This window comes from Nannobrachium achirus (assembly GCF_963921795.1).
Source record: "Nannobrachium achirus genome assembly, chromosome: 6".
In the NCBI taxonomy this organism is placed as follows: Eukaryota; Metazoa; Chordata; class Actinopteri; order Myctophiformes; family Myctophidae; genus Nannobrachium; species Nannobrachium achirus.
In genome coordinates this window covers 41,797,053-41,808,978 of record NC_137815.1, presented here as the reverse complement: position 1 = coordinate 41,808,978, position 11,926 = coordinate 41,797,053, and the positions used below count along the sequence as shown (strand labels likewise).

The window sequence follows — 11,926 nt, the reverse complement described above, 5'->3', positions numbered from 1 at the left end:
TCAATTGCACACATCATTCAGCCAACACGGTTTCACAGAAATATTTCCAAAGAAGTTCCCTTTCTTGTCTTTTGAAAGTGTCAAAATAGCTGCAGCCCATTTCTTGAGAAACAGCATAACTTGTCTGTGCACTGTGTAACCATGAATGGCTTTCTTCCCCTGTTCACTCTTCAACCTTGGTGTTTCTATTTTGGTCATGACATTATCTAGGTGAAAACTTTCACATTTTCAAATGGCTATATTCACCATGTGACATCGCCATGTGATGAATTATAAAATAGGGCTCAAGCGAATAGTTGCTCTTCTCACATTAAATGTAAATATGTAACAAAAATAATAATGTATAAGTTTTACATATAAAGCACAACTGAGTTTTTACAAGTTATTCAAAAGGCTCAGCCTTTTTCACAGCTGACATTTAGCAGATTTAGCTATACGCCCTAGAACAGCGGTTCCCAAACGTTTTAGGCATCACACTTCTACATCCCAATCCTGTTGCAAAAAGAATGCAACATAGCCTATAGCCACTAAAGGCATCAAGTGTAATAATGCTCTAAGTATTGTAACATGTAACTAAATATTCAAGAGAGCACTCTCACATGTAAAAAAAAAAAACTGAAACTACACTGCAACAAAGTTTCAATTAATTGCAACACATGCACAAACTGTCAGTTTGAAAGCGTAAAAATGTCAAAATCAAAAGCCACAAATGAGAGCCATCTGTATTATGTGTACTAGGTTGGAACAGTATTGTATTGGGGGTTACTGTATAACAGTCAGGCACATGCCCTACATTTCGAACATTAAACATTTTGAGGATGCTAGATGTGAACTGTGCCATTTGACTGTACAGTATGTGTGTTTACGTGCTGTATCTATATATTGTTCATACATTCAGGTCACCTTGAGCATCTTGCAGTCAGCAGTTAGAAATCACCTCCAGTCACACTATACTTCCACTATTATGTGGGATAGTGGGTCAGTATTACCAAATCCATTCTCTCACACATACAGTACACACACACACACATGCATGCACGCAACCACACACACAGGAAGAATTCTGAAATCAAATAGGATTTGTCAACATAATGTCAGTTATACGTGCATAAATATCCTCTCGTCTGAAAAAAATAATTACACAAGATCGTTTATCAATACGTAGTTGAAATCAATCAGGGTTCCCTTGCCTTATTTAATCTCTCAAGACCAGAAGTAGGTAAGTGGGCCAAAGTAATCAAGTTACTAAGACCTGAACAAGACAAAATTGATTGAAAGCAGAGGTCTAATGGCATAGTTGCCATGGTAACTACATTATATGGACAATATGCCATTCTGTTTTTGCTGAATTGTAGTGCTTTTTTGTAAAGGAAGCATGGATCACAATATCTCATGTCTGCTGTGCTGGACAATAGAAGTGAGGGGTCATTCACTCTTTCAGCCATTATAATTAAACGGCCTGTACAACGCATGTGTGACATGGAGTTAAGTTACCAAAGCATTTGAATACAACTAAGATGTTTTATTTGGTAAATCTGCAATCATCCTGCATTACCAAATACGCTGTCAATCTAAGGGGTTGTCCACACACACATTTTAAATGAACAGATAACTTTTTTTGTTAAACCAAAAGATGACCAAGGGGGATATGTCCTCTTTGTATTTAAAGTACAATATCCACTAATACACAAGTGTCCAAATTAATACATTCACTTTCTGTTCACATCTTATCAAGAGAGCCTGATTTTGTCTCATGCATAAGAATGTGTTTTTTAAGTGAAACCGAGATTATAAATCATGTGGTGGTGACCAATGCAGGTACATTTGATCAGTTATCACTGACAGACTAATTCATTTGACGTTAAACTAGAAAATTAAGGAACATACTCAGGAGTACTCTTGCGGCAGACAATTGCACCTTTTTTATTTTGACCATAATATATAACATAGTGAAATATCTTCTTTAAATAACATATCTTTAGAACACATACAGTATTAAAGACAACAATACATTCTATGACAGTGACTGAGGAATGGTTGTCGAGTGTGCACATCAGGTCTCTCGAGCCAGCCGTGGTAGTGGCCAACACCGTCAGGCGCACGCAGAGATCGGGTGGCTAAGGCCGCTGAAGTAAGACTTTTCTCGTTCGCTCATCAGCTCAAAATGAAGCGGCTGCTGACAGAAGTTGCACTCTGCCGAGGTGTGGGGCTTCAGCTCCAAACCCACGTCCTTCCAGGTGTGAATCAGCTTCTCTGTAGGGCAGAAGAATTAGGAGAGAATGATTAGAGAAAGGCAAAATTGGCAAACATTAGGTTAAAATGGCTGATCTAAAAGCTAACTTTCTAGCTTATAGATATGCAATTTCCAGTGAAGAAATTTGGTGTCAAGGGGACCAAGTATAGACCCCATGGAGACCCTGGTCAACGGCAGTACAATAGGGTTTGAGTGCTTAAGAACATTTAAAAAAAGCATCGAAATGGATGGATCTTTAGTTCAATGAAGACGAAGAGAAATCAAGAAAATAGTAATATTCAGTACAGGGGGGGGGGGGGGGGGGGGGGGGGGGGGGGGGACTGATTCATTCTCTCCTCTTACCGACAAAGTATTTCATCATCTGAGGCGTGTGGTGTGGCGTGGGGGCGATGCGCAGCAGCTCCTCACCCCGGGCCACCGTGGGGTAGTTGATGGCCTGCACGTAGATGTTGTAGCGACTCATCATGATGTCACACACCTCTGTGTTCTTCTCCGCATCTGACACCTGTCCATGAGAAAACACAACGCGTACAATCAGGAATAGAGGCTCCATGGCAGATAGACAAATATAAAAAGGGATGATTATCGACGCGGTTTGCATTCCAGAGGGTCAATTTCAAGGACCCCTAGTAGTAGGGTGGCGTGGCTATAAAATCGTTCAATTTTGCGATACAAGCACCAAACTTGGTATATATGTTGATTGATATATTAGAAACAAATCTGAATATCGGGCCATCAAAAATTTTGATTTTTCAAAATGGCCACTAGCGGTTTGTTAAGCCTTCCTAAATCACCCTCTAGGAGCGACAGTTTTAGTGATAGGAAGCTGAAATGTTGCATGCTGTGTGTGCATGTTCATGTCAATTGGTTAAAAGGGGGTGTGGCAATGGGAGTGGCCTATCATAAAAAGGTGCATAACTTTGATATAGATGCACAGATTTGCACAAAATGTTGTAGAAAGGTTGGTCACGACCCAAATAACATCTGAGTAACTGTTCACACCATCTTCCAAAAAAGGGGTTTGTCATTAGGACCAGTGTAATACCAGTATAGTACCAGTACAAAACCAGAAGCTCCCTGTGGTCCAAACACCCAGAGGTCGTAGCGGCACGGGGCAGGGTGGAGGAAGCATGGCTTGGCTTTGCATGTGAGCCTACGGTGGAGAGACGTGGGATACTGAACGAGGCCAAACAGCTTCTCTTCAGTACCTATGATAACATCAAGGGGGAGGAACTGATGGAGAGGGTGCAGAGAGTCCAGGCAGCGCATGGTGAGAGGCAGTATCCTCATTCAGTATCCCACGTCTCTCCACCGTAGGCTCACATGCAAAGCCAAGCCATGCTTCCTCCACCCTGCCACGTGCCGCTACGACCTCTGGGTGTTTGGACCACAGGGAGCTTCTGGTTTTGTACTGGTACTATACTGGTATTACACTGGTCCTAATGACAAACCCCTTTTTTGGAAGATGGTGTGAACAGTTACTCAGATGTTATTTGGGTCGTGACCAACCTTTCTACAACATTTTGTGCAAATCTGTGCATCTATATCAAAGTTATGCACCTTTTTATGATAGGCCACTCCCATTGCCACACCCCCTTTTAACCAATTTACATGAACATGCACACACAGCATGCAACATTTCAGCTTCCTATCACTAAAACTGTCGCTCCTAGAGGGTGATTTAGGAAGGTTTAACAAACCGCCAGTGGCCATTTTGAAAAATCAAAATTTTTGATGGCCCGATATCCAGATTTGTTTCTAATATATCAATCAACATATCTACCAAGTTTGGCGCTTGTATCGCAAAATTGAACGATTTGACATGTTTCAAGAGCTACGCCGCTCCACTATAGTTTGATATGCATTTGATATGATTTTTGATCTGTGGGACCGAAATCTACAATTAATTGACCAAGTACGAATGGAAAGAAAAGCAGACACAAAGGGACATGGGACCCTTTGGTTCCACTTGTACACTCCCGAGTTTCACTGACATACCCTTAAGGGTCAATTTGGTTCCCAACTATTCCCCGGAACATACTCAAGGACCTTAGAACCCACTCTGAGAACCACTGGTCCGGAGGGGGGTGGGCGCGTTCACATTTAAGACAATAAATGCTGCTGCAACTTACCCTGACGGGGATGATGTGGCTGGGACAGTGCACCACAGGTAACCCCGAGTCCATTAGCATCTGTCTCAGCAGCTTGACGTTGCGCTGGTGTTTGCGTCTCAGAGCGCGCCCCTCCTCCCCTTTAAGGGTCTGGATTGACTGCCTGGCTCCGGCTAGCAGCATCGGCGGTAAAGAAGTGGTGAAGATAAAACCAGCGGCGTAAGAGCGTACTGCGTCTACCAGGGAGGAGGTGCTGGCGATATAGCCACCGACGCAGCCAAAGGCCTTGCCTGAAAGAGGAGAACGTTCAGTTAGCCCTGTATGGTTTTAGCATGGTACCAGTCTAAAACAGCATTTCCACCCCTTCATGTGAATGGTATGATAAAAAAAAAAAAATAAAAAACATAAATCGTATTTTTATTTCCCTAAAATTAAATCTGACCATTTCTGACAAGGACAAGACTTTTCTCTTTGGGCATATTATTCTTAATCGCCAAACATTTGGGTACAGTATACTACACGTAAGCCTTCTGCTTTTCAGCGACTACACATTTCCATGCGCGCACACAAGCAGCAGCAGACACTTTCTGAGGGGTTAGATGAGGATAATTGCTTAGGCAATACAAGTCCGTTTGCTGTTTTAAATGTTTCCTTGGTGGAACCTGTTTTCAAACACTCTGAACACACTGGGATCACTTTGAAGTGGCAGAGGCTGCTTGAGCTCTAAGGAATAATTGTCCTCTCGCTTCGACAGCCTCTCACAGTCTCAGAGGGAAATTCAATAAGAGAACCACAAGGGCCGACAGTCTCCTAGCAACAGGTGAACACCTCCGGTTAAAGCAGAGCTTCTCCAAGCCCCTGGTGTATTGTACAACTGACCCCTTGCACAACAGAACATTAACACACGTTTGCCAGGAGGATCAGCACCAAGGTCTTAACGTTTTCCCAAAGATAAACCCAATGGCGAAAGTATACAACCAAAACATTATTAATCCGTAGATCTTGGGATCCAAATTGGGCTCCTATGTGAATCTTGACATCATGTGACCAGCCTGGCTGTGATATCAATAATTTATGTCATGACATACTGTATGACTCCCAAATATGGGCAAGGTGACCAGAGCTTCCATTTATATTCTAAAATGTAAGTTATATGAAATAGGGGAAAATAAATGTACTAGAGCCTAGGTACTATTGTGTCCAAATTGGCATCGACCTGTCCAGCAGTTTGCTAAATAAGTGCCTGACTACCAGACACACGCACTTAGACGGCTAGCGTCCTACAGAGCCACGCCAAAAAACAAAGTAATCAATAGTCTTATTATAAATAATAACATTTTCGATTAGAGACAAGATGCTTACCTAGAGTGCCTGAGATGATGTCCATCTTGTGCATGACATTGTCCCTGTCCCCGATGCCCCCTCCCCTGGAGCCATACAATCCCACAGCGTGAACCTCGTCTACAAAGGTGATGGCCCCAAACTCATGAGCCACATCACACATCTCCTCCAGTGGACAAACAGCACCTGGGGATTAACAGAGAGAGAAAATAAACAGGTTAGCGATTTAGCAACCGAGGGTCAGCCTCAGTTTATCACTTAAGCCCTATCACTTACAGTAAGCCCTATACTGTATACTTTGTTGTACGACATACTGTATACTTTGTTGTACGACAAAGAGCGAAAATAGGAAATCTACAAGTGATGTCATCATGTCAGAGCTTGCAGCTATTTGACAACGCCTATTATGCTCAAAATAGGGACGCCAGGCTGAAAGTGGTTAAAGCGGCTGCACACAAGTTCCCTAAACTCAAACAGTGATGTATACAAACTGTTTGCATTACTTCTTACACATGTCTGGAAAATCACTTACATCCAGTAGTTTGTATTTGACGCAATGAAATGAGTCAGTGCCTTTATAAAAACAGTCCTTGGAGTGATGACGCAGCACCAGTACTCCACAGAGACCCTTCAGAACCCACTATCATAGTCTGACTCACTGTGTTACGGATATCAAGGTATTCTGTACACTTGACTTTCACGGACGTATTGTGCAAAAAAATCTATTCACTAATTTCCACTTCCATCAATCTGATGGCTCCGGTGTGCCTGACCTCTCACTCCACACCTGCTGTTCTGAACAGCTGATTAGACCATGTCAAAGCTAGAAGCCCGAGGGCTCAGTGTGGTTCATGCCCGTGTTAGGACAATAATAGGGACAAAGAAGGTAGCTCACACTCACTTTCTGGTTGCTCCAAACTTTTCTTTTTATTAACAAGCAGCAAAAATATAGACGTTTCGACCTGTTACGGTCTTCTTCAGTATTACGTCTTCTTCATACTGAAGAAGACTGTAACAGGTCGAAATGTCTATATTTTTGCTGCTTGTTAATAATAATAAAAAGGTTTGGAGCGACCAGAAAGTGAGTGCGAGCTACCTTCTTTGTTCCTAGTATTACTGCGTTGGCAGTTTTAGCTCGGCACCGAAAATGAGGATGTGCGTTATTCTTTCTTTGAAGGACAATAATAGGGACCTGGGTATGGTTGAATCTGTCTCTGACTTGGCTATAAGAGCATGTAAGAAAGGATGTGGAGGGAGAACTGAGGAGGACACAGGGCAGAGAAAAGGGTTGGCAGTGTAACGCCAGTTTGATTGCGAGGCCCTTTTAGGCTGTGTAGTGAAAAACAATCTACGGTAAGAAATGGGAATCATCAGACACTGACCATCCATGGAGTGAACCGTTTCAAAAGCCACAATCTTGGGCTTGGTGGCATCTCCCTTCTGTAGCAGCTCTCTCAGGTGGGCCACATCATTATGGCGAAAGATGTATTTCTTGGCGCCACTGTTCCTGATACCCTGGATCATTGATGCGTGGTTTCCTGCATCAGAGTAGATCTCACACCCTGACAAAGAAAGGGGGAAAAGGGAGGGAGAACAAGAGAAGAAACAGGTTTAGTAAGTTAGCCCCCTTACTCACACTGCTGGATCAGTAATAAAAAGGGAAAACAAATCTAACCTCAAATACAAGCAAGACCAGAACACAACAGCTTACGTGAATCCCGTTTTGGTGTCAATTACTTAGACATTAAGATAGCTAATTAGTTTAATGTTTAATTAATTTAATTTAATTTAATTACCTGGCAGCATCTTGGCGAGGGTGAAGAGGGTGGAGTCATTTGCGACGAAGCAGGAAGTGAAGAGAAGGGCGGCGTCCTTTCCGTGAAGGTCAGCCAGTTCATGCTCCAGCTCCACATGGAACTTACTGGTCCCCGAGATGTTTCTGGTACCTCCTGCACCCGAACCATGCTTCTTCAACGTATCCCTTCAAAACAAAAATTATATATTTACTTCACAAGCACATTCTTAAGAGTTCCATGTGTATTGCCAGTAAGAATGTACAGGTACCTATACCCATGGGTATAGGTATCGCGTGTGTACAGACAAGTAAATTCTACTCCAAATCACTAATCTACTCTAAGATGCTGCAACACACACACACTTTGGAAAAGCCACAAAGACAGCTGTAGGCTAGTGCTGATTAGCGCAATAACACTTGGCTGCCCATGGGTGTCGGCATCACTGTGTACAGACAAAGTTGCTGCATCACATGCAAACACACACCACACACAATAGCATGACTGGTTGCACCATCGGCAATTAGCAGCATACCACTTGGGTTGCCCATGGGCATCGGTATTGCTTGTGTACAGTCAAGTAGATTATGCACATATGCACACAAAACAGCCTCCTCCAATACTTACATGATGGACTGCACCACGTGTGGGTGTCGGCTCATGCCCAGGTAGTCATTGCTGCACCATACAGACACCTCCTTCTTGTCCTCCAGGGAGTCAGTGTAGTTCTCTGCCATGGGAAACTCAGTGGCCAGCCGATTGACAGTTTTAAACACACGATAAGTGTGATCGCTCTTCTTTTCCTCAATCTTTTTCTCAAAGAAGCCATCATAATGGAAGCTAGAGACTGTTAAAAAAGGGAAAGGAAGCGGTTGGTTAAAAATGAAATGGTAATTAAGGTGTTCTTACTTTATATATATAATAATTCATATTGTTTGCTAAATGGCAATGTGTGAAGCCTTAAGAATCACGCAGTATGCACAAACATAATCAGAACAGGCATGTTTATATTTACTTTGCTTTCTCTGAATGTTTGCCCATTATGACATGGCCAGAATAGGGAGGGACGCAAGGGTTCAAGGTTCATATTAACTCACCATGACTTGGCAGGTTGTCCTGCAGGAGGTGAGAGACCCTTTTGGGCCGTTGTTTCAGGAGGTTCTTCATCAAAGTGGCACGATCCCCCCCACCAACTTTGTTGGTATTGGTCACTGAGGGCTGCTTCAGAAGAGCAGGGGACACATCTGGAACATACAGAAGAGCACAGGACTTGAGCACAGAGTATAGAAACCAGGATTTCACATTATTCAACAGGCCCTAGGGGGTCCTCAGAGTTACTACAGGGGATCCACCAAATCTTTTTGTGATAGAAACCTTTTTTCTCCACTTGAACCCTAGTGTCCATATTTGGAGAACTTAGGCGAAAAATAGCAGATCTAGAAGCTCACAAAGCCTCGCGCTGCGTGGGGTAGAGGGGAAAAAGAGCATACTATGTACAGAGTTTTAGAAGTATTGACGGTTCAAGTGGTTAAATATCTAAAAACAAATTGACATGAATCCAAAATATACTGGTGATTGTGCTGTCAAACAATTAAACTATTATGGAATCTATGATAGGGTTGTGGCCTAGTGGGGGTCCCTGCTTCATCTCTCTCTCAACTAAGGGGTCCTTGGCCTGAAAACGTTGAAGACCCCTGCTATAGCCCATGTGAACATGAAACTTCCTCATCTGCTCATACATGTGTAAAACACATACTAGCTCACAAAATAAGCGAGTTCTGATCATTTCCGAACAGCTTGACAGTATCTTACCATTCTGGACAGTGCGGACTTCCTGAACATCCTCCTGGAGCTCCATGCTGACCTCACGGACCACGCTGCTGTTCTTCTGACCCATCTCAGCAGCCAGGAAGGGGCATTTGGTGGCGGCAGCCTGGCCAGAAGGTGGCATTGGGTGGTTAGCGGGCAGCTGGGCCTCCTCCTGTAACTGATTAGGCCCTGGAGAGAAAGGAGATGAAAGTTTAGAATAAAAGATATACACAAAAACAATAAAAAAAAGGGCACTTTCAATATCCAACGTGTCATAATAAATTTTCTCGTATCTTTCTTAATAACAAATGGTCTTTTTTTATTGAAAATCATACTTCTGAATGTCATAGTTTAAACGGAAAGCAAATAATGACTTTCCCCATGTGCTGTTGAACACCACAACGAACAAAGAATACCTTTTAGATCTGAATGTTTTTTTTTAGATCGATCTTTTGATCGTTCATTTTCATTTATATTGCTCAAAATTAGCAGCTGCAATATCAACTCAATCCATGCATTTTATTTAAATAACGGAGGACAAGTGATCCCTCACACTCACTGGCAGACATGATGTCCTCTGTCTTCTGGTGGGACGAGGAGGAACACAGGGCTCGGACCAGCGTTGGGCCCAGCGGCTTGGAGGCCAGGTCCATCATGATGGGGCACTGCTGGGCATAAACCACCATGTTCTTCCTGGCCTGCTGAAAGAACGCCTGGGGCACACGGGCCAGGAACGGACAACGACGCACGACCACATCCATAGTCAACAATGATTCTTAAAAGCCTGGGAGGAGGACACAGAATGGAAATAATACACAGAAAGAAGTTTTAGTATTGAGGTCCAGAACAGTACAAATGGTTACCCGAAAGATGGCAAGAAAGGTTTTAGATCAACAGACCGTTTATGATAGCAGGTTACAGAGCACATGACAATCACTTCTATATTGTATTGCCAATTCGATGAGACATTGACAGCAGCAGAGAGTATATAAATAGTAGTATAAACCGGAACCAAAACCCAGTGTGTATTTTGCCAGTATGTGTTCCCTGGCTGCATTTGTTTAGGCTACTTTCCACTTCTGTATTTTCAAGTTCTGCATTCTTTTGGAGCAACAGGTGTGTCCTGAGCAACAGGTGAGAGTGTATTGACCCGTGAAAAGAGAAACATTAGTATCTAAGGATAGTCCTTACAATTAAAACATAAATAAGATGATTACGAATCGTGACTCCAAGCTAACAAAATGTTCATTTATTATACACGAATTGGTCCGCTATGGTCTTACAACTGTCTACGTATTTATGATCCTTAGCCGAATCAATGACCAAAATAGGGGATATCATATGCCCTTCTTGTGCGGGATAGTTGTGTCAACATAATACTTTCAACGATCAACTATCTATCATTTACGAATACCCGGCCGGGGCCCCCTGGAACCCCCTCAAGGACCTCAGCCTGTTTAAAAGTATGATTCACCCATCCCCCCCATTACAGTAAATTCCTGGATCGTGGTTTTCCAGGAACTATAATGATCACACGCACACATCCACAAGGTCTCGTAAGGGGAAAGCGTCCATAGTCCAAAAGAAACGGAGAATGTATGTGAACCAACCCGACTTGCTTTAGGGCCTTCAACGCGGACATAGATAAGATAACAGTGTGAATAAATAAACAGTCTCTCACACAGTCCCATGTGTAGGTCGTTTCTAAATAAAGTCTGCTGTCAGAGTGTCACGCGAGCCTGGCTGGCTGTCTGCCATTCAACTCCAGCTCTCGTGAGTCTCCCTTCACAACATTATACTGTAGGCTACGTATACATTCACTTATGAATTCTTCTATTCAACCTTTAAAAAAAGATAGCAGTGTAGCGATGTGAGCTTGCGGAGCTCCCATTTTTCGTACAATATATGCCATTTCATAAATCATAAACGATCATTGCAGTTAAATCCAAACTGATGGCCCGTTTGGGTGTTGTAATGTACAGATGACTCATAAGGGTTAGTTGTCACCATGTGTTAGTTATTTGTTAATTTGTCAACCAATTCAACGTTAGATTACATTGTTATTATTATGAGTCCGTCTGTCTCCGGGTCACCACAACAACAGTCAGCCAGTGTAGTTCTGACAGGAACTTTAACTAGCTAAAGGTTAGCTAAGCTAATGTTAGGAAAGGAGACTGAAATGATGACGAAAGAGAGAGAGAGAGAGGCATCTTACCTTTGCGTGAAAATCTAAAAGAAAAAGAAAATAATAAACAGGAAAACAAATAAAGCAACGTCCTCTTGCAGCAGGTCTTGATAAACTAATATAGTGTCGGTTTAAAATCCAGCCAGTAAAGTGCACAGTGTGTTTGGCGAGGGGGAGATGTATAAAGATCACAGCCGTGTTATCCTGCACTGAGGACGAACCAAAGGACGACGAGATGCAACCGGCTTATATGAGCAAGAAACGTGACGCAGGGGGTTATCGCGAGACACGTTTCGTGACGTCAGACGGCCCTTCCCCTACTTTTTTCTCTCACCTAAATAGACCGAGAAAGTTTATTGTAGCTACTACTAGCTACAATAAATAATGTACATATTTCTTTTAGCACATTGTCTTACATATTTTCAAAGCTGTT

At 42.7% G+C, this 11,926-nt stretch overlaps 1 protein-coding gene across 2 annotated transcripts; it reads right to left on the bottom strand.

Moving 5' to 3' along the window:
• Positions 1-1,912: 1,912 nt before the first annotated feature.
• alas1 (aminolevulinate, delta-, synthase 1) lies at positions 1,913-11,699 on the bottom strand. Of its 2 annotated transcripts, none has more exons than XM_080728404.1 (11): positions 11,524-11,699; positions 9,862-10,092; positions 9,312-9,497; positions 8,597-8,743; positions 8,127-8,346; positions 7,503-7,687; positions 7,089-7,268; positions 5,728-5,892; positions 4,387-4,655; positions 2,597-2,759; positions 1,913-2,253 (listed from the first exon to the last, which is right to left on the bottom strand). In XM_080728404.1, the coding sequence occupies exons 2-11, from the start codon at positions 10,067-10,069 to the stop codon at positions 2,093-2,095; spliced, it is 1,884 nt and encodes a 627-aa protein (XP_080584530.1). In that variant the 5' UTR covers positions 10,070-10,092; positions 11,524-11,699; the 3' UTR covers positions 1,913-2,092. The 2 variants fall into 2 exon arrangements, with proteins under 2 accessions (XP_080584530.1, XP_080584531.1); XM_080728405.1 differs by having other exon boundaries at positions 9,868-10,092.
• Between the last annotated feature and the right edge of the window lie 227 nt (positions 11,700-11,926).

Coding starts and splice junctions, on each gene's coding strand:
- alas1 (XM_080728404.1), bottom strand. CDS start 10,069: ATGGATGTGGTCGTGCGTCGTTGTCCGTTCCTGGCCCGTGTGCCCCAG. Junction 7,269..7,502: donor CCTCGCCAAGATGCTGCCAG/GTAATTAAATTA, acceptor TTTCTTTGTCAG/GGTGTGAGATCTACTCTGAT. Junction 5,893..7,088: donor AACGGTTCACTCCATGGATG/GTCAGTGTCTGA, acceptor GTTAATCCCCAG/GTGCTGTTTGTCCACTGGAG.